General features: G+C 51.8%; 1 protein-coding gene across 1 annotated transcript; it reads right to left on the bottom strand.

The window, feature by feature from the left end:
* Positions 1-2082: 2082 nt before the first annotated feature.
* On the bottom strand, positions 2083-5691 carry Foxc1 (forkhead box C1). Its single transcript, XM_090356368.1, has one exon. It carries the CDS (start codon positions 5502-5504, stop codon positions 3858-3860), a length of 1647 nt encoding a protein of 548 aa, XP_090212494.1. The 5' UTR covers positions 5505-5691; the 3' UTR covers positions 2083-3857.
* Between the last annotated feature and the right edge of the window lie 11593 nt (positions 5692-17284).

Here is a 17284-nt window from a genome sequence, read left to right as displayed (position 1 = left end):
TCATTCCTATCACAATTGTAACATACAATATATAAGATTTTATATGGCGTGTACCATGCTGCCATTCATATGTGCATGGTATGAAATGCTAGAAAAATAAGTGCACCTCACTTCTACATGCAAGACAAAAAAAATAAGTAAATAAGACATTTACTGTCCTAAAACTTTCTACACAGGCGAGTTAAATTCTCCACCCTGGGCTCTACCTGTCATCCGAAAGCTATTTCCAAATGTTCCGGCTATCAGTTAAAATAGCCAATTAAACATGTACGCCACCGAGGAATCCCTAATTGCAAGTTCGACAATATTGTCAGGAGTTGATTTTCCTTCAGTGGTATATGGGAATCAAATGTAGTGATAATGAAAATGACCATCATTCACATGTGGTTTCAAAAATCAGGAGAAGGAACGGACCCTTTCAGCATGGCTGTGAAGGATCAGGTTAGGCGAAATTAACTACGTGTGTGTCACACAAACACCTTCCTAGACACATGCTTAGTTTTTCAAACGTTCAAACCGAAGAGAATAAAACGTTAGCACGCTGTCCACATGCAAGCAAGGCACAACTCTCAGGAGCTGCTGTGAAGGCTCCTTGAGAGCCAAAGACACCACAATCCCAGCTCCTCCGGCCTTGGGGCCCAGGAGGGGAGAGCGACGGCTGCCCTCATTCCGGGCCCAGCAGCCTGGAGTTGGGGTCCAGCTCCGTTCTTTTCTCTCCAGGCTTCCCCTCCTCAGTCCGAAAGGAAGAGCCAGCCACCCGCACCCCTCTACGCAGCTGCTGGGGTGAGCCCGAAGCCCAGGCCGGGTCGAGGCCCGGACTGACCCAGGCCGCCACTCCTCAGGGCCGCCGAGCCCTGGCCAGAGCCGGCCGAAGGGTCTCGGGCACGTGGGCCGCGGAACATGCCCTAGGCTTCTCACGTCCACTCTGCTTAGCGACACCCGGGACGGCCACTGTCCCCCGCACACCGACCTCCTACGCCTCCCGAGGACGCGGCCCACCGCGAGGGCAGCCTGGGCCCCAGCGCCGGGCCGGGCAGCGCCAGCGCGGCCTTGGCGAGTGGGCCCGGGAGCCAGGGGTGCGGCGGGGCGCGCTGTCACCGTGAGCAATGGAGTGCCTGTGACCTTTCCACCTCAGCCGGGCTCCTGAACACACGTGTTCCTTCCAAAACAAAGGCGGCGGCGCTGGAGGAGGGAGCGGGAGCGCTGGGGAGCGGGCAGCCGGGGCCTCGCACGCCTCTCCCGGCCCGCCACCCTCGGCCCCCCGCTCTCACGCGCCGGCCGCCCGCCACCTTCCGCGCCGCGCAGTCTTCCCGGCACCGGGGCCAACGTGTGATTAACCCATCAAACCTAACAGCTCTCGCTATTTTCTCCCAAACACCTCTCCTCCGGCGGAGGCGGCCGCGGGAGCGCGGGGAGGAGGCGGAGGGCCGGGGCGGGCGTGGGAGGAGGAAGCCGCTCCAAACGCAAACAGAAGCGGCGGGCCGCCGCGGGTAATTACAGCTCATTAGGAAGAGCGTTCCCGTCGGCGGGCCGCGTCCGTTCCGAGGCCGGCGTCCGGCCCGACGCCACTCGGAAGGGTCGGGTCGGGCTGAGAAGAGGCGCCCCAGCCGGAAAGCCCGGCGGCGGGCCTCGGGTCTCCGCTCCCCCCCCCCCAACTCTAGACGGTGGAACCCGACGCGTTGATCGCGGCACCATCCCCAGATGCCCGGTTCTGGGTCGCCCCCCGCGTCGGAGAGGACCCAGAGGGTCACCTGCGGCCGCCCCTCACCCAGCCAGCCCTAGCGCACGACTCCCAACTCCACGCTCGTCTCCCCGAGGTGGAGCCGGGTACCGCCTCCGCTTCTGGCCCACCCCGTCTGCCCCACAGAGGGTCGTTCGCCCAAGCTCCCGGCAGCCCCGACACCTGGGGCTGCTAGAGCCCCGTGGGGACCTCGGGCCCTCGGGGCGCCCGCGAGGCTGGCCCCAGCCGGCCTGACCCGGGGGGATTCCGCACCAGACCCGCCGCGATCTTCCCATTAGGTTTCGGCTCTGGGGGAGGAGACCGAGCGAATCAGAGGCCACGTAGAGCAATTTTTGGCTGAAATTAGAGTGTATTTATTTGCAGCAATCCTTTAACAATGATCAAATTTTGACAACAAGCAACAGCAATTACTGCTTAAGTGTTGCCTCTAGATAGGAGCGGCAGATAGGAAACTGCATTATCTCGAAAACAAACTTAAAGGCCCTGAATGTCTGTAATCAAATCGCCATCTCACCGAAGTCTGATTGACAGGGCAGATCACCCTAAGATAATGAATTTATTACATTTCCTGGGTTATTTACAGAAAGGGGGGAGGGCCCATCTGAATTGCCCCCTGGGCTTAACCGTAAATTAACAAGAAAAATTGATTTGGAAAAAAAAAAACAAAAACAAAAAACACCCTGGACTTAAGATGTTCTGCCCCTGCTCTTCTTTCCTTCCTTTTTGTTATTGCTTTAAATCTTTTTCAAAAATAATTGTTCTACAAACATATCTTCTAAAGAGTTTTCCAAAGATTAAATATTCCTTTCCAACCTGCAATATTTATATATATATATATTTTTAAAAATCAACCCTTCTGTGTATCACATGAAGGGCTGTGCATATGAATGAGTTATATACATACATGTAAAAACAGGTATAGTTTTCCTCTTCCAAAGGACTGAATTTAAGAGGAAAAATCTATTCCATATCTGGCTCACAAGGGCTGTTTGTGGTACTCAGCACTGGGACAGAGGAGCCAAAATCCCCATCTGTGAGAATCTTGAGGCACATCTCATCTCTCTACACACAGGTATTGCTGTGGTGATTCATAGGCTTAAAATTTCCAAATCATGTTCAGTCATTACTGAAAAAGTATTTGTTTATATGCCAACTCAGATCTGTTTAGATTTTTTTTACTAACCTCAAAGCAATTGACTATAGTACATTTTGCAGAAGATGCTGCCAGAAAAAAATATCTTAACAACAATAACCAAAAAAACTTTTTAGCAAAATTTGACATGGACTAGTCAGAGAGGTTCCCCAATATTCAGAGATGTGGGTGAATACAAATTCCTAGTGTATCTCTGAATTTTTTTAAAAAAATATTAAAGCTTATTAAGGCACCCAGACATAGAGGTCTCATTCAAACTGAATGGCAATTTATTAATAAACAATGAATATGTTCAACAAAAAAGAAAGATGATAGAATAAGATTAATACAGTTTCCCTTTTTATAATGAGGAAAAAAAAGCACAATTTAAAGTTTCAGGCACTTTAACGTCAGCTTTTGGAAACACTTTCTGGCGTTTGGTCCACAACATCCAACTACAAATTAAAAAATAAATTACTATGTTGCAATTTACATTTTAAAACAAGTCCATGAATAAAAAGAAAGCAATTTTCATATATAGGGACTTTCCCCTCCTTTCAACATAAGATCAAATACTATCTTACAGGTGAGAGGCCAGGAAAGGCTGGGGCGGGGTGGGGTGGGGTGGGGATGGAGAGGAAAGCGCAGGAAAGCGAAGCTCTGAGAAGCAAGGAGAAACTTACGTGTTATCTGGAGTAACACTGTCCTTTAATAAACCATGATTTTGCTGTCTCTGTACAAAATCGTTTCTACTTTGGTTTACCTAGATAAGGCAAAGTGGAGGTGGTTCTGAATTAATCTTTTAAGAAAATAGTTTTCTTGGGGCTGGTGCCGGCGATTTAAATTTTGGGAGTGTTGGCTGGTGACTTTTCTCGAGTTCTTGAAATTGGGTCATTTTGGTTTCGATTTTGCGTGGATGGGTTCCTCGGGCTGTTCCTGCTTTGGCTGTTCCATCAGGTTCGGCTTTGGGGGGCCAGGGCGAGGTCAGAACTTACTGCAGTCGTAGACGAAAGCCCCGGACGCGCGGTACAGGGACTGGCTGGCGGGGAACGCCATCTGACAGCTACTGTTTCCGTTCACTGGCGAGTTGTTCAAGCCGATCCGCTGGGACTCGAACATCTCCCTGACCGAATGGAAGTTCTGCTGCTGCCCCGGGTAGCCCGCGGCCGCCGCCGCCGCCGCGCTGGCCAGGTGGCCCAGGTCTCCGCCTGCCTGGTTCAGGTACCACGAGGGGAGCCGGCCTTGGTGGGTGGCTGGGTGGTGGCCCGTCTCCTGGCCGCCCCCGCCGTGGCTCAGGGACGAAGAGCTGCTGCTGGTTACGGGAGGCATGGAGTAATCGGGGAGGGGGTCGTCCACCGCCGAGCCCGCGCCCCCGGGCGCGCCCTGCAAGTGGCCGCTGCGCTCGCCCGCCGCGTACAGGCTCATGGCCTGCAAATTGCAGTGGTAGGTCCCCGCGCCGCCTCCGGCCCCCGCGCCGCCACCGCCGCCACTGCCACCGCCCGAACTGCCCGCGCTCGAGCTCTGGCTGCAGGGGGAGCTGTAGAGGGAGCTCTGGCCCGGAGAGTAAGCGCCCAGCGCCAGCGGGGGAGCGATGCCCGCGCGCGACGACGCGGCCGCCGAGGCCAGCAGGCCGGAGCCGAGCTCCGCCGCCGCGCTCTGCGGCGACCCCCGCAGCGACGTCATGATGTTGTCCACGCTGAAGCCCTGGCTGTGGTGCGGTGGCGCGGGCGGGGCGGGTGGCGGGGCGGGCGCGGGCTCCGCACCGTCTAGGCTCAGCGGCCGGGCGGACGGCAGGCTGCCAGGGGGACTGCTCCCGCTCGACAGGCTGCTGCTGCTGCTGTCGGGGCTCTCGATCTTGGGCACCGCGGCCGCGCTCCCGCCGCCGAGCGCCGCGGCCGGGGACAGGGACTGGGGCGGCGAGGGGCACGTACCGTTCTCCGTCTTGATGTCCTGGATGCGCACCGGCGGCGGCTGAGGTCCCGGCGCGGCGCCGTCCGCCGGTTCGGGCGGTGCGGCCGGCGGCTGGCGGCTCGGAGCGGGCGGCGGCGGCGGCTCCTTGAGGTGCAGTCGATCCTTCTCTTCCTTGTCCTTCACCGCGTCCTTTTTCTTGAATCGCCGCCGCCGCCGCAGGAAGCTGCCGTTCTCGAACATGTTGTAGGAGTCCGGGTCCAGCGTCCAGTAACTGCCCTTGCCAGGCTTCTTGTCGTCGCGGGGCACTTTGACGAAGCACTCGTTGAGCGAGAGGTTGTGGCGGATGCTGTTCTGCCAGCCCTGTTTATTGTCCCGATAGAAGGGAAAACGGTCCATGATGAACTGGTAGATGCCGTTGAGGGTGATCTTCTTGTCCGGGGCGTTCTGGATGGCCATGGTGATGAGCGCGATGTAGCTGTAGGGCGGCTTCACCATGTCCTTGGGCTGCGGCTGCGGGGTGTAGGGCCCGTAGGCGCGCGCCATGCCGCCCGGGTACTGCTCGGCGTGCGCCGGGTGCGAGTACACGCTCATGGGGGCCGGCATGGCAGTGTAGCCGCCCCCGGCCGCCGCCGCCGCCGCGCGGTAGTAACTCTGCTCGCCGCCGAGATAGGGCACCACTCCCAGGGAGTTGGGGCTGGACACGGAGTAGCGCGCCTGCATGGCCCCGGCTCGCCGCCGCCGCCCCGCGCAGCCCGCTGCCCCCCACCCTCGCTCCGGCCGGGCCGCGCCGAGCCGGCCGCTGAGTCCAAGTCCCGGCCCTGCCGAGCTGGGGCTGGCCTGCCGCGCCGCGTCGGGCTCCGCGGCCGCCGCCTCCTCCCGCGGGCGCCTCCGGCTGCACGGCCTCCTCTCCTCGCGCTCCTCGGAGCTCTCTGGGCACCTCGGGCCTGGAGTCCCACGCCGGACGCGGAGGGTCGCTGTGAGGGGGGGGAGGGCGGGACGAGGGCCCGGCAGACCGCCCCGGAGAAACTCACGGAGCAACTTCCCAGCGCAAATGGAAAAAAAAAAAAAAAAAAGAGCCCAAAATAAAAAAACAAGAAGGCTCCCTCCTCGTCACTCGGCTTGCGCCTTCCAGGAGACTGCCCGAAGCTGCGAGCGAAGGCGGCCAAATAACCAGGGGCGGGGGTTGGGGGGCAGCGCGCCGGCCGCCTTCCCGGGCCCCCGCGTCACCTTTTCTGTCTCTCGCGCGCCCACCGCTTAAGGAAGCATTGGGAAAACTTCTGAACTTTTGAGCATCCGTCACCCAGGCGAGGACTTTTTTACGCAGTTACATTTTTTTCCGGGCAGTGCAGCCCCGCCCCGCCACGGCAGCAGTAGCCAATAGGAAGCGAGAGCCGCCTCTGAATGAGCCGGAGGCCGAGCCCCGCTGGCCCGCGCCAGGCAGCCGGAGGACCGCGGGGCTGACCACACGCGCGCCGGCCGCCCGGGCCCCGCGCCCGCGCCCGCGCCCCGACTCACGCCTAGCCTTATGCCGCGGTGGTTGGACCCCACGCTCCCCGAGCACTACACGGGCACCCGGCTTGTCTTCTCACTCCCTGCCAGCCGCAGGGACTCCCATTGTTCCCACCGACTTCCTGGGTCCTCCTGGGCCCCATGCAGACCTTTCCAGTCCACCTCTCGCAGAAGTCCAGCGAGTCCTCGAGTCCCGCCTGGCGCTGGCCTTTCCTCATTCCTTCTCAGATCTGACTCTGGCACTGGGGTTTCTCCAGCCCCTCCCCTTCCTCCTACCCTCCCCCTACAATGGCCAATCTCACTTGGTGACTTGGTTACTTGGTCTCCAGTTTCTCCCCACCCGGAGCTTCTCCCAGCCGGATCGTGGCTCCCAGGGCTGGATTTGGAAAGCACAGTCACAGCCCGACTATATCCTGTGAGGAAGATGGTGTCCTAGCTGCACCTGGCCTCACTGCCTGACCCTCTGGAAATAAAGGGGGAAGGAGTGGAGATCTCTGCCGGAGTTCGGGCTCTGATTTGGCCCAACAGACTGCGCCCTCCACTGCGGGCCACTGATCCTCTGCACCCACTTCGCAGTGGACAGCCCGTGGGTGCGGGCATCAAGCGTTGCTACAGCCGGCGGCTCGCCCGCGGGTGAGTAGCCAGACGCTGGCCACTTGGTCCCGCAGGAAAGATTTCGTCCCGGAGGAGCTGTCAGGTTGCAGGTTCAGTGACATGAGCAGGTGTGATGACGAGAATAAAATGTATCCATGGGCTTAACGCTTCCTCAAGCCCACTCCATCTGCACACCAGCGCGAGGGCCGCTTTCTTGCAGATAATAATCGTGGTTGGGGGAATTTTCAGACTCGCATTTGCGGGGAAGTTCGAAAATTCTAGAGGGATAAGCACAGAATTACCCCCCACGGGTTGAGCACGCACTGGAGATTTGCAATCTTTGCGTGGAGGACTGGGAAGCAAGAAGAGAAATGGTGGGGAAAGAAAGGAAGAAATGGAGGGGCCTCCCTCCCCTCTGTGTAGCGCGACTTTGCATTTCAACTCTTCTGGAAGAGATGCGCTCAGAGATTGAACCCTAGAATCTGGATGGGGTGAAGAAGTATGCCTGTCGAATTTTACACCTCGGCTCCTCTAATTTCTGACAATCTTTAACACAAGGACATGATGGGAGCCACTTTTGGCTTCCGTCTCAAATCCTGGCCTCTTCGGTTCAGCAGGAAAAGTCAGTTGCAGCTTCGGTTGTTAGCTGTGGAGGATGTTGACTTACATGGCAGGCACAGTTCTGTGACTCTTGAATATATAGATACAGATATAAATATTATATATAACATATTTGAAATAGACATTTATAGCAAGGGAAGGAGACCTGCTGTTTCTGGAATATGCTTTCGAATGGGAATATTTTTTTCGAAGGGGATATGTTCAGGAAGTTTCAGATCAGTGGCTGCTTGCTAGTCTTCTGTGTTACCTCTTTCCCAGCTGGTTTGGAAGGCCAAGTCACTAGTGGGTTGGGAGGAACCAAATTTGTCGTTAGAAGCCTCAGTGGCTGTTTACTACTGCTCCTTGGATGTGAAGGGAATATAGTGAAAATCCTTGGATTTGAAAAATGAATTTGTTCAACTCCTATTCCTGCACCCGCAAGGTCTCAGGAGATCCCTAGCAGAGACTTTAGGCTTAAAAGTAGCAGGCCTGAAGGACAATTCGAAAATGATCTTCCTTAACTTTACCATGACATTTGTTTGATACATTCAGTCCTTAAGCTGCCTTTGTACCACTTAACACCTATAGAAGTGTGGGAGATGAACGCAGCATTGTTTTTCCAATGTGGGAAAGCTCAGCGGGCGTCCTGTTCAATAGTGGCTTCTGGTGTGTCACCCCTTCCCCCAATGCACAGCCTCCCCCCACAAATGCGAACAGTTTTGTATGTAAATTGCAAATTAAAAAACATAGGGTATAAAAATTGTCATTGTGAAACTAGAACCTGCGATAGGAGGGGTGGGATTCAAAGGGGTACTGTTTTATAAAGATCGGCTTTCCACTGTTTTTAGCCCTTGACATTGTAAAATAAATTTGTATTTGCGTTTTATAAGCTTAGTCGGAAGCAAAGCTCCAGCAGACGTTTTGGTTGTATTTCAGGAATGTATTGTTATTGGTGGTGTTTAAACATTAGGGGAACATGGTAAAGTTTTTACTTTTAGGTATACCTTTGCCCATGCTTTACCAGTAGTAGGTGGATCATCCATCTCCCTTACATCTTGCCTCCATTGGGAGAAATGTCTCCACAGGGCCCCCTCCCTTCTATTTCTTTTCTGACACCTCAAGTACTTGCAACCTGAAGGTTCCACAGGCAATGCAGGAATGAATGCATAGTGGAACCTTCACACCACTCTCCCCCAGGAAACCCGCCAGGTGGGGTTAAAATTCCAGAGACCCAGCAAGATTTCTTAGCTTTGAGGAGGGGATGCTGTGTCATAACAATGTTTAAAACAAGGCCTCTCCAGGCTCTTCCGGTACAAAAGCCCCAGGAAGGGGGATGTGGCAAGCACTCCAGGAAATGCCAGGATTGGGGACTTGGTGAGTGGAAAGTGGGGTGGGGGGACAGTGTTCTAGCATGGGACACTAGAAACCTGGTGTGCTCCATTTTACAGTGAAGTAGAGGAATTGGGTGGGGGAGGGGGGTACCAAGGGGCTTGGCTCCTCTGGTCTGTGCAGATTGGTATTCTTGGATGGGTCCTCTCCAGCCCTGCCAGTCTAAAGTCAGAGACCTATTCTCATCTTTTCTCTCCATCCCCCTTTTGAAGGCTTCCTCACACCCTTAGCTTTGCATTCAGCCTAGAAGACAATTCGGGGAGGAAACTGGAGCATCCTGCAGCCAGCCCCAGGAACCTATCTAGCCTGGGAGTTAGCTGCTGTGTGTCCAGGCAGGCTGATAGGAGAAGCCTCTGGGAAACACATCGGGAAGAACTACCTTGCTAGGGACTTCTCACGGTTGACACTGAACTGGGATTCCTAAGGGGAGAAGTGCTAAACTCCTGAAGCATTTTCCCCCTTCTCCGAGGGAAGACCAAGTAGAAAATGAAGTAATTGTCCAAAAGAGTGACTGGGAAATCTTCCCACCATGCTGCCTCTACAGACAACTGGACCAAGGTCTGTTCAAGGAGTGTCTTCCAATTATTTAGATAATTGTCTTCGTTCTCCATTTGGCCACATTTGGGCAGACCTGAAGTCCCTGGGTGGAGAAGGACATCCTGGTGTCAATATGTGTTATTCGTTATCAAACCATTAGGAGGGTAGGAGGTCGTGAGGGTCACAACGCTGTGACTTTTCAGCAGAGGGAGGAGGTGGGGACCAGACATCTGGCTGGGACTACAGACTGAACGATTTCTTCTTCATCTTACTTGTGGAATTTGCGAGTAGATGTATAAGGTGATCTCCCTAATTAAATCCCGTCTCAGAAAAATAATTCTTACGACAAACGAAAAGAGACTTTGTTTTTCGATTATTTCAAACAAGTCGATCCGGTCTACACTGTTGGATTAATCAGAGACTCGCTCTGTTTGAGGCACTGGCCGGCGGGATTTTATTTGCTAGTATAGTTTAATGGCATCCTTCAGGTCCTGGAAACGGTCCATCTCCCTAAAAAGAGGGCCAACACTCTAACTCCCCGGGTGGGTCCACTGGTCGCTTTTCGGCAAGAAACCCCAGTCTCCCAGAGTTTCAGGGCTCAGCCGAACTGAATTGTCAGGAATCACCAAGACACACTGTGGAAGAGAATGAGCTTTGATACCTGACCACAAACAATTGGGCTTTCATGGAACCAACTATCACCTTTAACACACAGACACAGACACAGACACAGACACAGACACAGACACAGACACAGACACACACACACACACACACACACACACACACACACAACCTGGAGTAACACTAAAACTTGTCAGGCGGTGGATGGTAGGAAAGAAGGCTTGTGAATGTCTGGGCACGCATGTGCTAACCTTGGTTTATCCGCATCTAGGTCTCCAGCAGACCCGCTTCAGCCTGCACTTCAGAGACTAGACGTACTCAATTAAGCACCCCGCGGGTCCTCAACCTCAGGGCTGAACACAGCGGCGAGGGAGGGGGTGCATGCATAGGCGGACGGTGGAGAGAAGAGGGAACGGAGAGCCTGCGCCCCGCGGGCACGAGCCTTCACCACGGGTGCTGGAGGAAAGGCTGCGATCTCCGGACACTGCAGGCTGGCTGAGCACTGCCTCACCTAGCAGGAGAAGGGCTAGTCCCGAGTCACCGGCTCTTTGCCCTAGGAGGCGGAGGCACCGGGGCCAGGGCGACCTTCCCAAGGGCTTCCGAACCCGGGGCCCCACAGAGTGGGGGCCGGCCTCAGCTGGGGGACTGTCTTTGCCGTGCACTTAGCCCTGGACGGTCCACCGCCTGTTCGCACAGTGGGACCTGCGGTTCGCAAAGCAGCCGCCAGCCACCCACCCCGCACCTGGTGCAGAATAGCCTGGGCAGGAGGCTGGGAGTAGACTCAAGGCAGAGGCAGAGCCAATACTTTGCAACAAGCTTCCCCAGGGGTGTGCGGACCGGTGTCTCCTTCGGGTGGATCTGTTCTGGAAGGCAACATGGCTTTCCTTCCACTTTCTAGGCTTTCCACGTCTTTCCCCACCAGCGCAGTCAGGACAGACACCAGAGAGGCTGTGGGGAAGTCCCAAGCCGCCGGGCGGAGGCTCCCGGGGCTGCTGCAGGGTGCAAATACTCCCACAGCCTCGGAAGCCGGGGACCCGGTCGCTTAGAAGGCTGCCTTAGGCACTACGCGTGCCCAGAGCGCCCTCTGCTGTCCTTAGAGCCTCTGTCCCAAGGCTCAGGGTTCTGACCGGCCATCTCCACCTACTCCTTCCCAAGAGGGGCAGGGTTGGGGGGCGTCTTGGCGAGGACCATTATGGAGCTGGAATGAAGCTCTTCGGGGATTACCTTTTTGTTTTGGCGCGAAGCAACTCTCACCTCTGCAGACACTCCACCAGACTAGTCCTTCTGGGTGAGCTTCTCAGAATCAGGCAGCGATCAAGGTCATTCTGTTACTGGAGATGACTGGGGCTCTAGGCCACTAGCTACACATTCCTTCCAGGCAGCCCTTTTCAATTGATGTACACGTTACAGAACAAGCAAGGCTGCTTCATCAAGTGGATTCTATTCTGGGAGATGCCAAGGAATGCATTTACTGGCCGCCAGGTCTGCTCATAAAAGTTGTAAATGAAGACTGCTAGTTTCCAGGAAAATGTACTTCTGTTAAGACCAAGACTCCTTAGTCTTAATTACCAAAAACTGAACTGGAGAAGCACTGGCATAGAGAACAGGACTACTAGAGAGGGGCAGAGTGCCTGCCGGTGGTGCTGGTCTCACATTCCCACATGTACTCATACATTCCAAGTCACTGTGTGAGAACAGACCATGCACACCTACGGCTTTATCCATGAACAGGCGTGCCATTATTTACACACAGCACACCAACACAGACACAAGCTAAATACTGACACACAGGGAGGTATGCATTCAGATTAGCAAGTGCCATTTAGTTCTAAGCAAAGCTGTAAGAAGCTATAGCAAATAAGGATCTACAGAATATTAAATCAAAATCAATGCATGCAGCCGGGTGCTGGCAGCTCATGCCTGTAATCCTAGCTTCTCAGGGGGCCGAGGGCTCAGGATTGCAGTTCAAAGTCAACCCTGGCAGGAAAGACCATGAGGCACCTATCTCTAATGAACCACCTGAAACCTGGAAGTGGTTCTGTGGTTTCAAGTGATCTCAGACCTTGAGTTCAAGCCTCACAACCAACCAAGGAAAATATATGCAATTCAAGGATGCAGCTACTTGATAGCATTTCACTATAGTTGCCCCCCCTCCCCTCTCTCTGCATACCAGTCTTAGGGATTGAATTCAGGGTTTGGATTTTGTCCCTGGGCTTTTGTTTTGCTTAAAACTAGTACTCTACCACTTGAGCCACAACTCCACTTCCAGTATTTTGGTGGCTAAGTGGCTTAGAACTGAAAACCTCATATTTCAGCCTCTTGGGCACTTGGCCTTAGTTTTGTTGTTGTTGCTTTTGTTTTTGTAAAAGTATGGTTAACCGAAGTTAAAACTACAAGGAGTCTAGCAAAGAATCATCTACTGTATGCCCAGTTACTAGAATAATTCTACAGAGGAAAACCCCTATGTATTCATTGATTAAATGGATTAATAAATGCATCATAGATCTAAAGTGGACCTTTAACAAAAAGTGCACACTAATAATTGGTATATTTTCACACATCAGTGCTTGACTCTATTTTATCTGTTTTTCATGTGTAAATAGATAGGACTTGCCCTGGGCTGACTCATTTGTATACTTGCACATTGCTAGTCACTCATACCAGTGACAAGAACTGGGAATGGTGTAAACTCAGGCACAGAAAAGTGCCATGTATTCCAGGAGAAATATTTCAATTCTACATGAATGACTGAGTCGAGGTCCTGCTAGCTGCTACATTTTCTGATTTTGTTGGTAATACTTGGTGGCTTTTCTCCTGGTCTCCCTCCCATTTAGTTTTCCCCTGGAAGATTTTCCAGAAAGTATGACCAATGAAGAAGGGAGGATCTTTCCTCCAGCTCCCTCCATAGTGGCCTTGACTGTATACTTAGTTCCACCCTTGCTCTTAGAGGATTCTTGCAGGCTGGAAGGGCTTTAGGACCCGTGAAAGGGTTGACACACTCCTCTGTGTTTTGTTTTGTTTTTTAATCACAAAATTCAGGACAAGGTGGCTCCTGAAGAGAGGTTTCAAGCTAGGATGGAATCTTGTGCCCTATGCCAGGACAGTTTGAAAGTCATCAAAGTCAGACCCTTGGAGTGACAAGGTAGGGCAAATGAGGAGAAGAGGGGTGGCCTACGACCAGTCAGGAATTTCACCCAAGATCGGCAAAATGTAGTACATAGTCCTAATTCTTATACCATAAGTCCCACCAAGGCCCTAGAGTCTAGTGTCAGTGGAGGACACAGGCTAGGCTAGCTGCTAGGAGGATCAGAAAGGGTCAGAGAAGAGGAGAGAAGTAAGCAGAAGGGAAAATGAGCCAAGCACATAAGGCCTTTTCTGCCCTTCCCAGAACCCCCTGCCTTGGTTTGGATCTGAAAGATGGATCCAAAGGCCACAAACAGAGTGAGGCACAAAGGATGAGGGGAGGGTTCAAGACCTCGGCCAGGCTAGTCGTGGACTGCACCGCTTATGTTGGGGGTTTGGCTACCTTGCCACTACTGAGCCAGCAGGATTGTTAAGGGCTCTGCTTTCCCAGGAAACAGGGTGGGGACAAGGGACAGAAGAGCCACAGTGAAGGAGTGGACCCCTTAGAGAGCTGGCAACCCCAGCCTTGGTAGGATGTGTTCCCACCACTGTTGGCCAGATTCCCTGGGTAACGCCCGAGCCCTCTCTCTGACCACCAATAGTCTGGGATTCTTGGGTCTCTTCAAGCCCAGCAGGGCTGGCGTCTGCAGTGAGGAAGGTCCCCTTGCAGCTGGCGGCTGTGCATACACAGGCAGCACGTGGAACTCTGAGCAGGGCCTGTTGTTTAGTCTACTTCGCTGACTGCCTTCCTGAACACATGGGAAGAGGAAACGAGTCTCTTAGCCATTTTTGCCTTCTCTGTACCCTGCCCATCCATCATTTTCTCACCTATAGTCCTGGGACAGCGAAACCTGGCCTGGCCAGCTAGCTGGGTGCAGAGAACCTGGGCTGGGCCACGGGAGAGCCTGCCTGCCCACTATGCATGCATTCTTCCTCCTTTCTTCACACAAAGGTTTACATTATTGGCCAGCCTGGTGATGAAACAGGCACAGATTAGATAAGGTTAAGTTACACTTTCATAAGGTGCCAGCAGGGCCCACTAGACATGCATCTTCGGTTTTTGGAGAGTGAGCATATAATCATAGATTGTTTTTAAGCACTTATCTCTCTTCCTAAATAGACAAGGTAGAGACACTGCAACTTTTTAGGAAGGGGACCACCACTCTCCATAGCTGGAAAACATCAATCTCTTGACAAGAAAGAGCCCTAAAAGTTTCTAACTTCTGAGGGGTGGTGCTGCCAAGCCAGGCCCAACTGTCTGGCTTCTGTGTGTGGCAATTGCCTACAATAATGGCCGTCCTCAGAAACACACCATAGTAGTTTTCATTGTTTGCCTTTATGAGTACTTGCTATCAAAGATTATTTGTTAGGCTTATTTGTTTTAGTAAGGAACATGTCCAAAGGCAGGCAGACGTGTCGCTGGGAAAATGTTTTGGCAGGAGTGGGCCAGGGAAAACACAAGCGGCTCCACCCCTCCCAACATCAAGGCAAACACATTCACATATTTTGTTTAATATCAGTCCCATTGTCTACTGTCTGCTGGAAGCAGGTTAGTTTTCTAGTAAACATCACAGTCGTTGATGCCAACTGTTTTACCTGGAATGGGCTCAGGTTCGCTCAGGCTTTGTGCCTAGGTGCCTAACTTTAGTTTTCAGTTTGGATTCGGCTATTTTAAAAGAGAAACACTAAGCCCCTGGGCTTGGTCTTCAGCACCTCACAAATATATTGATGTTATTCTACATACTTAGAAATTCATGTTTTTTTGGGGGGGGAAAAGTACAATCCGATGCAAGTTTGTATGATTGTACAACTATACAAAAATCAAGTCCGTGGGCTGGGGATAGAGTACAGCTCAGTCATAGAGCCTGTGGTTCCATCCCTAGCACTGCAAAAATAAAAATAAAACCAAAATAATAAAAGAAACGAAGACTCATGTACTACAACAATATTTCCTTTTACTTTTTAATGACATTTGGAGATAGGGGAATGAACCCTGTATCTTACATTTCTGCTGTTTGGCAAATGTTGTTTCCTGGTGCCGATGCATTAAACGGAGTAAAAGAAACCTGGTTTTTCTTATTTGATTTTTCTTTCTTGCTGGTTTGTACTTCAGCTTTCTTGATGATATCTATATAGCTCTGCTGATTTACAGGAGATTCAATTATCAGATGGTGTTGACAGTCTGTTGTAAATCTCATAAAAAGAGAGTTGTTCTTTATTTTCTGACCATGCCAGACATTTTCCAAGTCAATATTTAAAACTCAGAAAGCATCTTGAAGCAGATCCATGTCATATCAAATACAGGTCAAGTACTCAATTCAAAAGTTCTTGGCAAGGTCCCTTTAAAAATAAATTTCTCTGATATGCCCAGTGCTGCATTTCCAATATTAGCATAACTTTCGGTTTTATCCACCAGACAAACAAATATTGTGTCTACATTTAGTGAAAATGAAAATGACAGAGGCCTAATTTATTCTTTCTTTAGGAAACTTTAGGGAAATTTGAAGGTTTTACTCTAGTGCCTGTCCTTCATTTTTCCTGTTTCTGACCATTTTAATACATTTATAAAAACTGGAATTTAGGGGGCCGGGAGTTTGGCCTAGTGGTTAAAGTGCTTGCCTAGCATGCATGAAGACCCGGGTTCGATTCCTCGGCACCACATACATGCAAAAAGTGGTGCTGAGGCTCAAGTGGTAGAGCTCTAGCCTTGAGAAAGTCCAAGGACAGTGCTCAGGCCCTGAGCTCAAGCCCAGGACTGGCAAAACAAACAAACAAACAAACAAACAAAAAACTGGAATTTAGGGGCTGGGAAGATGGCTTAGTGGTAGAGTGCTTGCCTAGCATACTTGAAGCCCTGGGTTTGATTCCTCAGTACCACATAAACAGAAAAATCCAGAAGTGGTGCTGTGAGTGCTAGTCTTGAGCAAAATGAAATTCAGGGACAGTGCTCAGGCCCTGAGTTCAAGCTCCAGGACTGGCAAATAAATACATAAATACAGAATTAAGTTGGGTTTGGAGGGAGGGAGAAGAAAGGTATGGTCTGTATAGAGATCAAAGAGGTCCAAACAATCTATCACATAGTTAACATGAACAATGCTGGTGTGTGTGTGTGTGTGTGTGTGTGTGTGTGTGTGTGTGTGTGTGTGTGTGTATACTGGGGCTTGAACTCAGCACCTAAGATGATAGGTGTGACCCGCCAACATCCTGTGCATGCTGATATTTTCATGCTTAGTTAAATGCGTGTAAACTGACTTTACACAAACAAGTTCTGTGTCTTTTTCTGACTCCCCTTTCTTTGCAGAGCACAATGATGGAGATTGTTAGCTTTTCACTTCCTGGTAACTACCTGGATGAAAGTGTGCGAGGGAGGTTGCAGAGCTGGGCTTTGGCCCTGGCTGGGGACCCCTTCTGGGATCCCTCCTCCTCCTTCTGAGGGGGGTGCAGGACACTGACTCTGTTTGTTGTTTTGTCATTGTTATCTTTTGTTTGTTTTTGCTTCTGTTTTTTTTTCCCTAGAGGGGTTGGGGTTATTATTGCATGCCTCTTCTGCTCTTTTCCATTCCCCCCTTTGGGAGGAGCTACTGTTAGAACTTGAACCCACAACTTTATCACTGGTTGCTTTTTAACTTTCTTTTTCCTTTTTAAAATTTATCATTATTTTACAAAAAGACACTTATTCTTTTATTGTGCTGGTATTAGGACTTGGCCTGGGTGCTTCTTTACTCAAGATTGGCACTCTGCTCCAGGAGCCACAGCTCCACTTAGGGGTATGTTGTTTGTTAATTGGAAATAAGAGCCTGATGAACTTTTCTCCTCAGGCTGACTTCCAACTGTGATCTTCATCTGTCAGCCTCCAGAGTAACCAGGACCATAGATGCGAACCACCTGCATGTGACAAAATGTCTTTCCAACATCACAGCCCCTGGGAAGCAGAAGGGACAGGGGCAGAGCCTCCTTTTTATTGGGAACCCATAGCAGGCTCACAGGAGGGGCAGCCCTTCTGTACCCCCCATCCCCAGCTGCCTTCAGGGGGCACACATTGGCCAAAAACAATATTCCTACACGTTGGTGCGAAGCTTCTGGAGCCTCTCACTGCAGTGACTACTGCAGGATGAAGCTGTGGG

Source organism: Megascapheus bottae, chromosome 22 (genome assembly GCF_031878675.1).
Source record: "Megascapheus bottae isolate mThoBot1 chromosome 22, mThoBot2.hap1, whole genome shotgun sequence".
NCBI classification, from domain to species: Eukaryota; Metazoa; Chordata; class Mammalia; order Rodentia; family Geomyidae; genus Megascapheus; species Megascapheus bottae.
This window is presented reverse-complemented; position numbering and strand designations above follow the sequence as displayed.

Excerpts from the sequence above, each read along its gene's own strand:
- Foxc1 (XM_090356368.1), bottom strand. The coding sequence starts at position 5,504 with ATGCAGGCGCGCTACTCCGTGTCCAGCCCCAACTCCCTGGGAGTGGTG.